This window comes from Halichoeres trimaculatus, unplaced genomic scaffold (genome assembly GCF_033239565.1).
Source record: "Halichoeres trimaculatus isolate MK-OKI-2021-1 unplaced genomic scaffold, fHalTri1.1 fHalTri1_scaffold_6, whole genome shotgun sequence".
NCBI lineage: Eukaryota > Metazoa > Chordata > Actinopteri > Labriformes > Labridae > Halichoeres > Halichoeres trimaculatus.
This window is the reverse complement of record NW_027437184.1, coordinates 6,340,132-6,356,996: the sequence shown is the minus strand read 5'-3', so window position 1 is coordinate 6,356,996 and position 16,865 is coordinate 6,340,132. Positions and strand designations below refer to the sequence as shown.

The 16,865-nt window shown below is 39.1% G+C and overlaps 1 protein-coding gene across 2 annotated transcripts in view; it reads left to right on the top strand.

Moving 5' to 3' along the window:
- Positions 1 to 16,865, top strand: part of fstl4 (follistatin-like 4) — a 314,099-nt gene that overhangs the window by 125,727 nt on the left and 171,507 nt on the right. For both annotated transcript variants that reach the window (XM_074672211.1, XM_074672212.1), the window contains one exon: positions 3,115 to 3,357. In XM_074672211.1, coding sequence (XP_074528312.1) covers positions 3,115 to 3,357 — 243 coding nt within the window. The remainder of the gene's footprint in view (positions 1 to 3,114; positions 3,358 to 16,865) is intronic.

Here is a 16,865-nt window from a genome sequence, read left to right as displayed (position 1 = left end):
GCTAAGCTGGGATGGTTTTTAGCCTTATCCCACAGAGGGATAATAGAAGTGACCCTCTCTCAGCATCTTAACCAACTCAACCTCTTACAACAGCGCCGACACAAAGGACGGCCGAGCGCCTTTTTGGGATACGCATTCATTCCCCTCAGAGTGTCCCATCACTGAGCGTAGTGTTGAGCTCAGCCTTACAGTTACAGACTGAGTCACTTCTTTAGCTTCCTGAACTATGATGAGCCGTTTTATCCTGTTGCTTTCTCCCTACTTTGACATTAAGTTTATTCATGTGGTGCAATTAGTTTCTCTTATTGCTCCAGCCAACAGCAGTCTCCTTTATACATGCCCTGGTTTCCATGGCAAATAAAAGAGCTTGTTAACATCAAAGGTAATAAAAGGGACACGTAATGCTTGGGAGAAAAAAAAGGACTAAAACCAAACTGGGTCAGTGAGGGCCAAAGCTCTGCTTTTACACAAATTTCTTTGTTTGATGTCAGAAAATTACTTTTTGCAGAACAAATAAGGCTGCGGTTTGGTGTTGTTAATGTCAGCAACTAACAACATTTGCGTTAAAGTGTAGTAATTGTACTCCCCAAATACTAAATGAAGTTTTCTTGTTGTCCCTTCATATACTTATCTGCAAGTTAATATGCAAATATTTGTATGTAGCTCAGAGACTTTTAATCTCCAGTGTTGCTCATCTACCATTGATTTCAACACTGTGGGTGCCAGCGTAGGAGACTTTATGTTTGCTAATATTGATTGAGCCTCCCCAAGGCTGCATGAATAATGTGTAAAATCAGGTTTCAGCTAATTTTTTTTGTCTCATTTTAATACCATCCACATTTAGTAGATTGGCTTGAGAAATGCTTAAATACCTGGCTCAGCTCCAAGTTTTTACCAAGGATCCCAGAGGATTAAAGGCTTATAAATCCAACCCTGGGATCACAGTAAAAGACAGAGGGGGCTCTGGTCAAGCTCTTGGAGTCAGGAAAGATCAATCCAAGGTTGAGAGTCCGGCTGCATCAGCAACTTTTTGCCTCACTTTAAGTGCAAACAGATTAAATCAGAGAGGAGAGACGAGGTGTCCCGGGCTGTGAGTGCTGTTGATGGAGGTGCTGGTGTGTGCATGTGTGTATGCATATATGTGTGTGTGTAGAGGTAGCTGGCAGGAGCAGTTGTTATGAAGATGGTGATCCGTGGATGTGTGAGTGATGGAGGCAGTATTCAGGTATGTTTGTATAGGGATGTGTGAATGAGTGCTGAGAGGTGTAAATACGGAGACCAGGCTGTTGATTTAAAGGGTTGTGTTTAGAAAAAAGAGGTTTCTCCTTGTTAGCGCTGTGTTAGCGCTGCGTTACCTTGTAAATGCTTGGATTGAGTAAACACTCCCATTTATGGAGTGGAGAGGATTAATTTTTTGAATCACTGTGTAACTGTGTTATTGACATGTTATTTTTTGCCTTTGTCTACTTATCCCACCGGCTGATGGAAAGCTGAGGCCTCATTTGATTGGCCTAATGTTATTAATAATCATACCTCTTGTTTCAGACTAATGGAAGGTTTCACTAAATGCTTGAGAGGAGCAAAGTAAAAAAAAAAAAAAGCCCAGTTTGTTTTTTTAAAGGTTTTTCTTAAAACCACATTCTGCTTAGTTTCTTTTCCACTGAGGCTTTGAGGAAGTGAGGGTGGTGACTGATAGCTGTTGTGGGGGCAGTCTTATATTAAACTCTGTCTGTGGTTTCTGTGCAGAGACATTTATTTTTTTCTTCACAGATCACTCTCCAATGACTGTGCTGTCTTAAACATAATAATGTTTCATAATAAAGTGATCATGTTTCCAGGGAATTTGTAAAGATTCAGTGCTGGCATTGCCTCCTTTAGCCCAAAACTTTTGTAAAGAAACATACTTTTTTTTAGGCAGAATTTTATACATTTATATATTTTTACAAAGAAACAAACAAGACAGAACACCACCACATAAAAAAACAGTAAAAGGTATAAAACTATGATGCAACGGGCCGTATGCACAATCAAGTATGTAGTATATCCGGTTAAAAACTGCGCGGCATGCAAACTTCCAGTTACCATAGAGCGCCATGCTACCGATTGATAACATTAGATGTTTGTCATCGAATTATCCAAAACCATGCATTATTGCCATTGCTGTATGGTTAATATTAATAGTTATATTCATGTTTAATTGTGGTCTGATTTTTTACGCGCTAAAGGAGATTATGTGTGATCGTACATAGGTATGCTTTCAAGACAGGATGACAGCTTTTTCAGCTGTCTCAAAACCGTATTGATGTTAGCTAACTGCTAGCATATTAATAGAATTCCCAGTGTACATTAGCATCACGCTAGGCCAAGTGCTCTACATCATTTTTGGTAGAATAAGAGCTATATGACGTGTTGAAATAGTTACTCTTTTGCTGGAAAAATGAAGCTTTATCAATGCATGCTACCTGCTAGCATATATCTTGAGTTATGTATTAGTGGGCTCTCAGGGAGAGCCCCGTTTTACTTTATGCTTTCGTAAAAGTACAAACACATGAAGTGAGAGGTATATACACATGATTTAACTTACTTTAAAGTATGATTGACCTGAAACCCACCACTTTAAACACAAAAGTAGGTCTTCTATCTCAGGCTAGCTGGTGTTAGCAAATTACCTGCAAAGCTCCAAACAAATAAAAACAGGCACATTTTAAAGCCTTTATATGACTTGCTACATGGTGTTGTACTAGATACCTGGATTACTCTCTCATTAACAGAAACTTTGAGCAACTCCAGCAAACACCGTATTTGTTTAATCTCTGCCATCATATCACCGTCTACTGTCACTTTCTACTGCTTCTTTTGAGAACCAGAAATGCCCTTGCCACCACACGCCAATGCGGAAGCAATCTGTTCATAGAGCCTGTTCACGTTTATAAAAAAGAAAGAGAAGAAAAAATACTGCCACTTTGTCGTTTCATACATTCAAAATAAGGAAAACACAGCTTTAACAAAGACAAATAAAATCATGACTAATACAAACTTTCTTTTTGCTTTTGAGATAAAATGAACTCTCTCCCCTTTACTTGTCTGCTAAATTGACTCTGATCTCTCTTCCAGCCCTTTCTGACCCAGATGGGGGTCCCTGTCGGAGGACCTACTGCGGACGGGGTCGACAGTGTGTGCTGATGGCAGAAACCGGTCGTGCTGAGTGTGTTTGCCAGGAAAAATGCCGGCCCTCATTCGTGCCTGTGTGCGGCTCAGACGGCAGGTTCTACGAGAACCACTGCGAGGTGTACCGCACCGCCTGCCTGGAGAGGAGACGGATCTACGTGGTGCACAGCAAGGACTGCTTCTTCAAAGGTACCACTTAACTGTTACTCCACACTGTTTGTTTTCTTCTGCCCAACTTTCATTTTTTTCCAAACTTCAACAATCATTGCTCTCACTTTGTATTTACGGAAAAATTGCACACATGGTTTTGGTTGAAAGGTCTGACTGAGTGAAAAAAAAAAGTCAAATTCAAGTTTTTATGTTAGCTTCTCCACAGGACAAATGCTAATCTTTGAGGATCAGTGTGGGGGTAATTTAGTGATTTTGAGAGTTGTAAAAAAAATGTTATCTATATTAGCAAACAATATCAGAGAGTGGTTCGTTTTTTGTCTTGCAACAGAAAAACAATCAGAATAGCAAATGAAGTTTATTAAAATACCCCACATTATGTGTCTACAGTGCTGTGCACAGACTTTTTGAAGGGCAGGGGCGACGAGACAAAAAAAAAGTCACTTTAGCCTGTGTTTTTTCCACCCTAGAGGACAGTTTGGTGTGTTTTTTCCAACCAAGATGGCACTTAGGCGTGTGTTTGGGCTTCCAAGAGGGCATCTTAATGGGTGGTTTTAAACATTTGGGCCACCCACAAGGGGGGGTAGGCCCCCCCTGTTTATTTTTTTTGTGCACACCTCTGTGTGCATTCATGTTTAAGAGTGCAGTCCCACTGCCTGAGCATGCTTCAACCCTCAGGTCTGGTTTGTTTGACCAGTGTGGCCCTAGGTGTGCCATGCTCAGGCACAGTTCACTTCTCTTTGGTACACTTCTTGGTCAAGCACAAGCACGTGGACAAGAGGCTTCACGAAGATGTAGGTGGGCCCTGTGTGTGCACTAAGTCACATAGGTTAGGCGTAGTGGAGTCAGCACCGTTTGGATGACCAGTGTGATGGCGCCCTAAGGTTGAAACTCTTGCTACACCAACAGATAAGTTGCTGATTGTTTTTGATGTCCCACTGCATCACCGAGTGCTCTTCATGTTACACATTTGATGCTTGTCGTGAGTGAAATTGCCTCTACTTTGGTTCTGAAACCTACAGAGACCACTTTAAGCACTTTTAAGGCGGTGGCGAGAGTTTGGCTTTGGTTCCATGTTGAAACATTTGAACAGAAATACAGATGTACAGTTAAACAAAGAAAAAACTTTTGAGGCTGCTGTCAGAATCGTCGATCAGTAAATAACTGTGCTGTGTATATCAGTCTTCTGTTCAAAAAGTAGAGCTTTGTAGCACAGCGCTAAAGGCTGAAGCTCATGGTCATGTTTGTCTGGTAAATAATCACTAAGCGATGACATTGGAGCATACAGTATGTGCTTTAGTATTTTTTATTACACTCTTATTTAAGCCAGCAGAATGTGTTTTAGCCTTTTTCTAAAGATAATGATGCCACTTACAGTTGAAGACAAAATTATTAGCCCCCCCATGAAATTTTAAGTTTCTTCAAGATTTTTCCAAGTGTTTTTTAACAGAGCAAGGAATTTTTAACACACCATTTCTGAACATAATAGCTTTCTTTAGACGGCACAAAATATTTATATTTAACCACCAAAACATAATTGTTTAAGAAAAAAAATGATCAGGGACATTTTTATTAGCCTCCTTTAAGGTGATGTCACTCAACAATTAACTTAAAACATGGTATAAAGGCCTCAGCATGTGTCATGCGAGCTGTCAGTTAAGAAAGCACCATGCCAAAAACAAAGGAAATCAGTTTGAACCTGAAAAAAAGAATAATCGATGCACACAAAACAGGAGAAGGATATACAAAGATACCCAAGCGTTTCCGAGTGTCAAGAACTGGAGTGAGGGGTATAATCAAGAAATTCAAAGACAGCCACACAGTGCAGAACAAGCCTGGCAGAGGTAGGAAGAGAAAGATTTCAAAGACACTGGAAAGAAAAAAGATGTGTCTATCATAGTCTCTAAGAAGACCATCACTAGAGCTCCCCAGGAATGGACTGCGGGGTTGCAGACCAAAAAAACTCAACTTTTGAGGAAAAGACACCTTCAAGCCAGACTGAAGTAAGCTCAGGACAACCTGGAGAAAGATTATTCATACTGGAAGCGTGTCTTGAGCTCTTTGGCCATAGTTATCCAGCAAAAAGGAAACACAATTGACTATCAGAATGTGGGGGGCTAATTATTTTGACCCTGGAAGTTTTTGTGTTTTGTAGAATACTTTCATTTCTGTGTACAAAATAGAATAATATAACTTGGATGTTTAAAAAAGCTGTGATAAAATGTGTCGCTCTGGTTAAAAGCACTTGGGAAGTACCTTTAAAACAATAACATTTTCATAGAGGGGGCTAATAATTTTGTCTTCAACTGTATATGATACTTAATGACATAGTGAGCACACAAACATCACAAAAACATCCAGCATTGGGGTTTTTTGTTTGTTTTTCTTTCCTGTGAAACTGCAAATCAAAGACTCTCCTGTTTGTGCGGAAAACCTTCAAACACCAACCCAGAGGCAGAAGAATTAAAATATCAGATTAAGTACCATTATTAGCAGTATTATTATACTGTTTCTTAACTAAATGAAAACTCATCACTATACGGTTAAGCAAGCCAGTAAAATTTCCCTATGTGAAGAAGTTAGGAGGTAAATTTGTCCTTCTCCTTGAGAAAATCAAACTCGGGCACAGTGCTATGAAAGCTCAACCAACTGATTAATCTAGAGCATTCAGAAACATCTAACTTCTGAGATCCTCCCACACACCACTGCTTCTGCTACATCAATATCCCAGCACGCACAAATCACCAGTAGGTTAGAGTGGATCACCGTGTCTCTATAGTAAATCATTACAATCTTCTCAGCATGGCTATTAGTCATTAGTAAAAGTGCACTCCAAGCAGGAAGAGTCAGCAGATTTATCCAGAAACAGCAGAGTTGCTTCATCATTACTTTGACTTAAAGGTAACAGGGTCAGGTAGGGCATCTACACACACTCACACACACACACTCACACACACACACACACTATCCTTAATGTCTGACAGTTGGTGGCATTCATTTACCGCCAGAATGCAGATACTGTGCATCTGTACCACCTGTTAGCACCTCCTCCTCTGCTCATGTTTGTTTTCAGGTCAGACTGGTATCACACATCCTTTGTAATCCTCAGAGTATGGATTTTTAAACAGGAAGTGAGGTCGTGCTTATTTAGAGTGCATGGTTTCGTGTCAGTCGCAGTGCAAAACACACAACGTGGCAGCACTTTGAGTCCTGTCACACTATGAAGGGAAGGATTCCTGGCAGCCATCGCCGCGCATAGCTAATCCACATTAGGGATGTTCAGTCGCCGCATTAGGCTTAAACTCGAGAAGTCTGAATGCAAAACCAGCAGGAGATGGAAATGTTGGCAATCAGTCAAAAGTCATGGAGACTGTGTGTGTGTGTGTGTGTGTGTGTGTGTGTGTGTGTTTCTGGGAAGTGCTTGAATCCTTGCTAACCCGCCGGTGTCTATCCTCAAATCTCATTAAAGAACAACACATGTACCTCGTCTGTACGCTGATATCCAACACTACTTCATAAATCTGCAGTCTAAAGTTTTTTGTTTTTTTTAATAGATAAACACTGAACATGGTCTGATAATGACAGGAGAATAAATCAATCATTGATTTCGTATGAAGTGAAGAAGTGGCTGTTTTCAGTATAGCTGTTTAAAACGCTCTTTTTTTAGCATTGCATCATTTGACATAACAAAAGAGACTCACATTACTTTATTCCACTTTGAGCCAATGTGAATAACAGGTAGTCATGTGTTCGGTCTGCAATTTCAGGTTGTGTTTTTTGTGTTTCTTCATTAGAATTATTTAATTTGGCCATCCATTAAGATGATTAAGATGTGTTTGTTTGGATGCAGGAATAGTAGCTTGACAGGACACTAGCCATGTTTACATGGAGCCAAATATTCCAAACAGAATAGGGTTAGAAGCCCAAACGGAATGAAAATGCTCCATATAAACACCTCATTCGGAATAAGCAGGCCGAATCTGAATGGAATTTCATTCTGATGCACAGGGGTAGAATTTTCCTTTTCCGATTCCGACGTATGACGTTTACTCACATGGAAACATGGCGGCTTCCAAACAGAGCACACAGCACTGGTCTGCGTCTGAAAGTTTGTTTTTAACACAAACTCTCAACGAACTAGACATTGTCGCGTGCTTCGACAGAAGGAAAACAAGAAATACTGAACTATTTAAAAAAGTTTATCAAAAATATGGCACATGTAAACACCAGATCGGAATAGATCACTTAACATGTAAACAGGTCGCCTGAGAGCTTCAATCGGAAAGATTATAATCCAAATGAGAAAAAAAGTCTGCATGTAAACGTGGCTACTGAGTCCACTTTTTTCAGACTCGGTGAGTTAGCTTTCTTGCTCGGATTCATTTTGTGCAACTGATGAGACGGGACTTTATTCCTGCATCGGTCAAAAAAAATGCAGTCGTCCGTGGTGCCCAATTTTTTGACAGGAAGATTAATATGATGGAGTCTATTTTAAAAAGTCTATGTATTGAGTTCGGGATGGGATACCGGAGCTAGGTCCAGGTGAGACTGATGCAGCTGCTGTAGAAGCAGCCTCTAGTTCCTGGTGGCAGACGTAAGCAAGGATTTGTCAGAGATTCAGCCTGAGATTCAACCCAACAGAAACGTGAGCTGAGCACTGTAGCTACGTCTTGGTTTTCTGACTCTAGATCAGTGGATAGACCTCCAATAGACCTCTCTGTCTGTCTCTTTATGGGCATTATCATGAAGACCCAAAGCACGCTGCTTTCCAATCAGCTCTTACACATACTCTTAGTTTTTTTAAGTCAGTGTATCTGATTTCAAACTTGAAATACCTTGATTTCAAGTCAAGTTAAGTCAAAGTTTATTTGTAGAGCACGTTTAGAAACAACTTCGTTTGACCAAAGTGCTGTACAGGGGTACATAAATTTTCTCATACACTTTATATTAAAAACCTTGTAATGATAACAAACAGGTCATTGAAATAGAAACAGTAAAAAATAAGAATGAGCCAAACATTCAGTATGCATAAAAACAGAAATGAAATAAGAATAAAACAATAAAAGAAGAGTAAAAGAGAGGATAAGGAATGGAATATTAGGGATAAAAGATACAAAGATAAAAGAGATAAAAGCCAAGATTACTCTTTTAGCTGGGACTGAACGCCATAAGAATAAAGATGGGTTTTTAGCAGTTTTTTAAAGTGCTCAGTTGACTTTTCAGCTCTAACCTTCACGAGTGGAGAGCCTTGTCCAAGGCACTGCCAGGAGCAACTGGTTCAATGACCTAAGTGTCCTGGTAGTTATGTGAATCTTTAACAGCTAAGATAAATAAGGTGGAGCCAGACCATTCAAACACTTAAAAACAATCACTAAAACTTTAAAATGAACTCTAAAATAGACAGACAGCCGGTGCAAAGAGGCAAAGATAGGAGGAATCTGGTTGTACCGTTTTTTACCAGTCGGCAACAGCGCTCACTCACCGGGACACCTGCTCTGTTCTCCTCTGGTTCTCCTCACACCATAACTCCACTGCTCTCTTACAGCCATTATTCCTCCTCATCCCGCCCTGTTCCTGCTCTCCATCTTTCCTAACACACTCATAATTATAACCCTGAAGACCATCATATGGATAGTAATTGAGATTTTCCTCCTCTTCATTGACAGGAGTGACAGTGTGATCCTTGTTTGTTAATGTTAATCAGAGGCAGAAGCAGAGGGACTCCCTACTGCAGTCTTATCAACCTTGGGGTCGCGACCCCATGTGGGGTCTCCTGGAATTCAAATGGGGTCGCCTGGAATTTCCAGCAATTGATTAAAAAAAAAAAAAAAAAAAAAAAAAAACAGGATAAAGAAATACTAATATATGATTGAATAGGCCCATTTATGCCATTTAAATTAAAACACCACACATTTTCCTTTATAATAAAAACTTTTATGTTAATAATAATAATAAAAAAACAAGTTTAAAGGGTCGCCAGAAACTTGTGATGTAAAAATGGGGTCACAGCTCAAAAAAGGTTGGGAACCACTGCCCTACTGTGACGTCATGTTCAAATGCTGTTTTTTAACGCTGAAGTACAAAATCCCGTACTCCAAGAGACCCTGTGGTTTATTAATTTTGAATTTTTTTTCAGGAAAGTGTTTTTAAGTTTTTTTTCTATCACTTTCTTAACAGTTGTCATTAACCTGCAATATGCCCTTTAACATTAAGTTTCGCAAATTAGTAATAGTGTGATATGAAACAGGCAGAGAGTGAGTCTGATCATATATTTTGTCGCCCACTTTTGGATGCCTTGAAGCTTCTCAAATGCTCGATAGCGAAAACATATGTCCTCAAGTCAAAATTGGGACCCTCACTGATGAAAATTTATCTCTTGAGTCCCTTCAGCTCTGCATCAAACCACACAGCAAAAATCTTTAGGGCGTCTTATTTTTGGTTATTTCTTTAAACCAGATAAACCTAAAACCTCTCTGTGAAAGCCAATTTCCCTCAGCTCAGGGCTACGACCAAAGTCACAGTTCTGAATTTGGCTTCCGTCTCATCGTCTCTGGACTCTTGTGATCCACAGTGGAAAGCGAAACCAAAACTCTCCTCTTTGGTGAAAGAAAGGAGGAACGCTTCACGTCAGTGCTGTCTCTCTGCACTGTCTCTGAGTTGATTCAAGGTTTTGTTTATTCACCGAGCTTTGAATGAGCTGGCTCGTAATCACAACCTCCTCAGTCACTGTTTGAACGACGGGCTGCTGAGGACATCTGATGGAGGACAATTCAGTGTTCCAACCGGAGTCTGCTGAAAAACATCCATCAGTCAAACTTTACCCTTTGGGATTATCTGCGCTCTATGGCTGCTGGGCTTTTCAAAACCCCCAAAACATTTTTTATCTTGTGCATTCAAAGTTTCTTTTTAACTCTCAAATACAGAGCAGCACCAAATCTAACTTTTCTACTGTGTGGTACTGATGCCTCCAATTTCTAATGTTTGGAGCACCAGCATAAATATATATTTGTATGAAAACCACAGCCACCATATCCCTCTACGGCATGTCCCTTCCCCTTTTATTTTATTTCATTTCATTTTTTTGTTTTGAAATTAAAAACAAAAAATATATATTTCTAGCCAAAAGCCTAGAGTATCAGTGACATATTTTATCAGGCTTAAAGTGGGTACACACTACAGCAGTGTTTCTCAAAGTGGGGTCCAAACCATAGCTTTGGGGTCCCCAGAGTTTATTAAAAAAGACTGAAAAAGTGTGATACATAAACGAAAAAGCAAATCAACAAACTGGGATCTCTTGCACAAATAAAATCAGCTATTTTTCCATTATTCACCCCCAATTTCGTTCCGTGCCATAAGATTAATTCTCCTGTGATCGTGACATATCTATCTCTTTATAGTTCCCAACAAAATATCTTTAAAAACTTCAAAACAAGAAACACTTTGGTGCAGTGGCCTGCACAGAGTATTTGAGGTTTAAAAAAATGAAGAAAATGAACATATAGATTGCATTTTTGCCACCCAAAAGGGAACTTTAGTGCATGTTTTGGCTCCCTAGAGGGCACTTCAGCGTGTGCTTTTCAACAATTGAGCCACACTACTGCCTGAGAGTCAACGTTTTCTCAAAGTTTGCAAAAATGAATTACTTGGAAAGAATAAATTCAGCCTAAATCTATTGTTGCATCATATTTTAAAGTACATTATTAAATAGTATTTTCATTATGCTTATCATTGTTGGGATAAGGAGGGGGTCCTCGGAAAAAATGTCTAACCCTCAAGGTGTCCAAAGTCTACAGGACAATCAGACTGTTTTTGACCTGATCTCCCCCTCATGGTCAAAGCCAGCAAAGGCCTGATTGTCTGATGTCTACAAATGACATTGAGTGTGATTTTCTTGTGGTGTGGCGTGTGTTAAGCGTGACTTTGTCCGGGCAGGAGACCAAGGGCCACCTCATGGGGAATGAGTGGTACGAAGGGCTACTTGTCTGATACAATCTTCTGGAGCAAAATTGCACAGCTCACTTTTTAATAACAATAATAGAAGTAGTAATACTGTGTGAAGAGACTGCTCACATGTCAATGTGAATTATTTCCCAATTATTACTAATGATTTACAGAACAGAGGCTGCACGGTGGCGCAACAATTAGCGCTGCAGCCTCACAAGAGGTCACCGGTTCGATTCCCAGCTTGGCCAGTGGGCCTCTCTGTGTGGAGTTTGCATGTTCTCCCTGCGTCCATAGCTGTGAGTGTGTGTGTGAAAGGTTGTCTGTCTGTGTCAGCCTGTGATTGGCTGGCGACCAGTCCAGGGTGTACCCTGCCTCTCCCCCAATGACAGCTGGGATAGGCTCCAGCCACCCACAACCCTGAAAGGATAAGCGGTTCAGAAAATAAATGAATAGATGAGTTACACAACAATGATGGTAGGAAACAAACACAAATTTCTGGAAGAAGCTCCATTGTCACCGGTGCTGTTTTTGGAACATACCTTGCGTACACCTTAAGTGATGGACTGTTTAATATTTGCTACTAGAAAATCTGTAATGTGAGGGGTGCTCTGTGAGGAGCCGAGCACTCACTGTGTGTACCAGAGCAAAGCCAATCCGGACGATAGCTGACTCAGCTGACTGACTGAAGAATCATTTTTCTTATTTGTGAGTGTTTTTTTGTTGTTGTTTTTTTCAATTTGAGAGGCCCAAAACAACAATCAATGCTTCTTCCCATTCGTCCGTCATGTTTGCTTACACCAAAGTCATGTTTTACTACCCAAGATTTGTAATATCAAATGTGAAGAAGCTGATACTCTGCTGAAGAATTGGTTAGTGTGTGGTGTCCTCCGGAGCTAACTACATAATGTAAGATCAGAAAACAAGGAAATGTTTTGATCTGACTTTTGTGATCATCAGGTGTTTGGTTTCTGAATGTCTGAAGGTTTGGAGAATCCTGTAATGTGTGCTGACCGTAAAACTCAAGAAGTTTCTTTTGACTAGTGTCACAACACCGTGCTTCTTAACAGGCATTACTCCTGAACCATCAGCTGCTGCACTGATTTTGTTTCAACTTCTGGATTTGTTTGTTTATTATTTACTATTAACTTTCAACTTTTTGTGTTTGCTATACGTAGCATGTAACATAATATGCTTTTAAACAGGCTTAAGAGAATAGGTGGACTGGAGAAAATCCAGCTCTGCTTTAGTTTTATGATTTTAATTACACCCTTACTTTTCCTTTTCCTGGGGCAGTGGAGAGAAACAAGAGAGAGGCTTTAATGGTTCAAACAAGTGTAGACCCAGTGAAGTAAACACATTTGCACAGGCTAAGGAATTAACCGCTCGTCCATTTTTAGACACAGATATTAATGCGGCTTAAGGTGGGCTGTGGGTGGTTTGTGTGTGGATTTGAGGTCTGTGACAGACAGGAGAGATGATTGCATACATGTTGAAAGGGATAAATTTAAACCTGTGAATGAGGCGCTTGTCATGCCCTGTCATGGGTTTCTTTGTATTCATGCACAGTGTCTTTAGATGATACTTTAATCCATATTGCCCTTAAAATGAGCGCAAATAGGAGGAATAACATTAGAATTACAATGACAGAAAGTCACGTGTGAGTTAAGAAGAATACAAACAAGTAAAACGGACAAAACAGAAGAATTATTGCTCCTTTTAGTATCTTGAGTTCCTTTTCATTTGGGCTTTTTGTGATTCAATTATTATCTGTCTGAAGTGATCCACTCAACAAAGACTCAGCAAAGAGTTTAACTTAGAAACTGCACTTTCATAAATCACTCCAGTGAAAGTCATCATGTCCCCTTAAAAATGGTGAATTGATGAACGCCTCCAAAGTTAAAAGTTATTTGACCCTCAAATGGTTTCGGAAGGGGCACATTGTCAATAAAAAAGACGGATATGGCAGCTGCACTCAAACCTTAATTATCCATTTAGATCGTAATTGCCAAAAGTCATAAAACGGGTTTTCCTAGAGGATATCGTCTGCTTTTCTGCCTCTTTGATGAACGACAACACCACTTCACCCTCACCTGATAATTGATCACATCTAAACAATAACACTTTTTAACACAGGGGCAGTGCCTCCTGGTGACCTTCTATCATCTTTTATTTACCTTTTTACATCTTCTTAACAAACTAATGGAGAAGGAAACAGTCATTTGTAAACTAACATTCAGTTCTTGGATGAGCTGCTGTGGTCAGATTGTTGTATGTTTGACATCGATGCATTCTTTGCTACAGCAACCATTTCTCCGTCTCAACCAAGAAGTGCCTTAGCTAGATCTAGTCTCTAAAGCAGGGGTCTGCAACTTCGACTTTCCCAAGAGTCATTTTGCCTAAGCTCACCTGAATAAAAGATATTCCAGAGTCACAAAATCTACTTTATTTTCACAATAAAGAAAATAAATTGTATAAAACTCTATATATAGTTAAAATCTAGAAAATAAATATTAAAACAAAAAATTTTGGGATCCATAAAAATGTACGTGATGCCCTAGTTTTTTATTTTTTATATATTTGCATATATATATATATATATATATATATATATATATATATATATATATATATATATATATATATATATATATATATATATATATATATATATACATATATGGAATTAAAAATTGCTTTTTTATTTTGATGTTAAGAAAAATTCAGCAAAATTTTTTTTGAACAAATTGAAAATTGAATTGTTAGGAAAATTGTATAGCGAAATTTTCAATTTGCTGAAATAAAAAATAAAAAATATGGCCAATAATTCAAAAATTTTGACATTTAAAAAATCTAATTTATTAGAAACATATGACTTAAGAAAGAATTGCAAAAACTAAAAAATGACATTTTTTACATTTTCAGAATTTTTAAAATTTCAAGAAGTACTCTTTTTAAAATGTTAAAAATTTGTACAAAAAAAGTAATAATAAATATTCAAAAAATGATATTAAAAAAAATGTCAAATTTTAAAAATTAAAAAAAGTTTGTGAGCTGTTGATATAGGAAATTAAGTAGAGCTTCGGCAGGCTAAATGGCAAGATGTGATGCATATTTTGTTCAAATGTTAAAACATAATTCTATTTAGTGTCAATGTCTCTTATCATCAATACCCTCTGTAAGAAAGATAAAAACTCTGTATTTCAATAAAAAAAACTTTTTTAAAGCTACAAGGAGCCACTGCAAAGGAGTCAAAGAGTCACATGAGGCTTCAGAGCCACTTTGGTCTAAAGCATCAGGGTGACAGCTAGGACAAATGGAAGTTGTTCTGCACAGCAAACAAGCAAATGTTTGTTCATGGTTAATTTTTAAGAAAGAAATGCCCTCAGTGTCCACTAAATACAGTGAAATCACACAGATATGAAATGATGTATCATTCTGAAATGCTAACATTCACAGATGCAGTTACAGTCTGCTAACACTCGCTGTACCAGCCATAAATCAGAGGTCATTTCAGTCTCCAACCAATCACGCTTCAAACACGTGAAATTAGAATCACAAGCAGAGACCTTTCCCTTCCCTCCTCGACCCACTTCTGACCCTGGCTTTGATCACGACCCCATCTGTCTGACACTGTTGGAAAACCAACTAACAGGAATGATTAATGGCTTTCATCTTCCCGATGAGGAGGAAGCTACAAGCAAAGGCCGACCAAAGAGACATCTGTTTCCATTGGGTCATGTAAGGATCTCAGCAGGGGGTCTTTAATGCATCCTGCTATGGCAACTTCATTAAGGACAAGAGGCCTTGCTGCTGACGCTCGCTCGTAATGTTGTTGACGCCCAGATCAGAGGGGCGATGAGTCGCCGACCGCCAGACAGAAATTAGTCATGAGTCTCCCTTGGGTCTTCGTAAGCTGTGGCTCAGATTTGAGAGGGCTCTGACCCAGGCCTCCATCCATCTGTCCTTGTGTTTTCTCCAATCTATTTAGCATTTTTCTTACTCAAAAGAAAACACAAGTTCACTAAAGTTTGTTTGGTATGCTATCTGTGCCGTCAAACATCTTTTATTTATATTTGTTGTTTGGTCCCTTGTGAGGAGTCCAGATGTACCAGGTGGAAAGAATGGCATCGAACAAGCCAACATATTGTTCATGAATTATTAAAGCAGAGGATAACAGACGATTCTTTGATTATTGATTAAACTTTGTCATTCCTCACCTTCTTTAATCCATTCACTGTCTCTTTTTTAAAAGATTACAAATACAAAAAGGTTTTGCATATAAAAGTATATTAATGCTGTCAGGCTATTCAAAAAAATAATAATCTAATTAACTACAGGATTTGTAATTAATTAATCTGATTAATCTCATTTTAATCTCATATATTCTTCAGGTCCGTAAATATAGAATTTTATTCCTTATTCTTTTGTTTTAGTGCATGACTAATCAAGTGAACACAGGAAGAAGAGAAGATTTTTAAATTCACATTTTTTTTCAACTGGACAATATGAAAATGTCCAAGTTTGCTACCATTGACATTTTGCAACAGTTTTGTGCGTCTTTAGAAGTAAATTATGTTTTTCAGCAGTGGGTAGGCAGGATCTGGTGGAGCTTGTCAATCAAAATCCTGCTCCTAAACTACAGTGGGTGAGAGCAGTGCGCTCTTTGGATGAGAGCTCAGCATGGATATGAGGAGAAGATGAGAGATGACAGAGACATAGCGAGACGCTGCAAGTCAGAAAAGTTCAGGCAGCTCACGCTCCAACTGAGGATGTGTCGCGGTAGTTCAGAAAGAAAGAGCGGCGCCATCGTGAGGAAAGATGACGGATATCATGGAGAGGATCAAAAGATGGAGTGCCCAAGACGAATGCGATTGAAAAAAAGGGTGTTTGACTGTTTTTTGGATCAAAAACAGGAAGAGAGACATAAAAGAAGAGAGTTCAATCTTCTTAGGTAGTTTTGGTATTTGCATAGTCATAGAAAACAATATTACCTGGGTCTTGAAAGATCAAACGATAGATATAGATAGATAGATAATCAGCACAGTGGCCGGATATAACAATTTCAGGACCCTTCTTTGGACTGAGAGTCATCCTTTCCTTTCTGTGGCTGCTCCAGTTCAAACACCAGCCATTAAAACTGCCAATCTCCTCCTTGTCCCTGTCTCTGTTTCTCTCTATCTCCTCACCCTCTGCCTCCTCCATCCATCTTATTGTTGCTAACCCTCATACCCTGCTGTGACTGAGACCATCGATTTGGTCGCGCGGACACTCAGCTCTCGTAAGAAGGGTCAACTTCGCTGTGGCCCTGAGTCCAGCAGCTTTGTACTCAGAAGTGCAGCGAGACGTGCGTTACAACCATGAGTGGGATCTCTGCTCTCAAATGATATAAAAAAATGTTTTGCAGCATCAGTCGACATGCCTCCTGGCTTACTGTGGCATAGAAATTGCATATTTATACACTTTTAATGCCTGAAGTTACTAGACTGTTCATTTCAGGTAGAAGTCTTTTGTGAGAATTAAATATTCGTGTCTGGTGGTGTTTTTTAATACTTAGAAGCTTGAAGACCATTATTTTCACCCTTTGT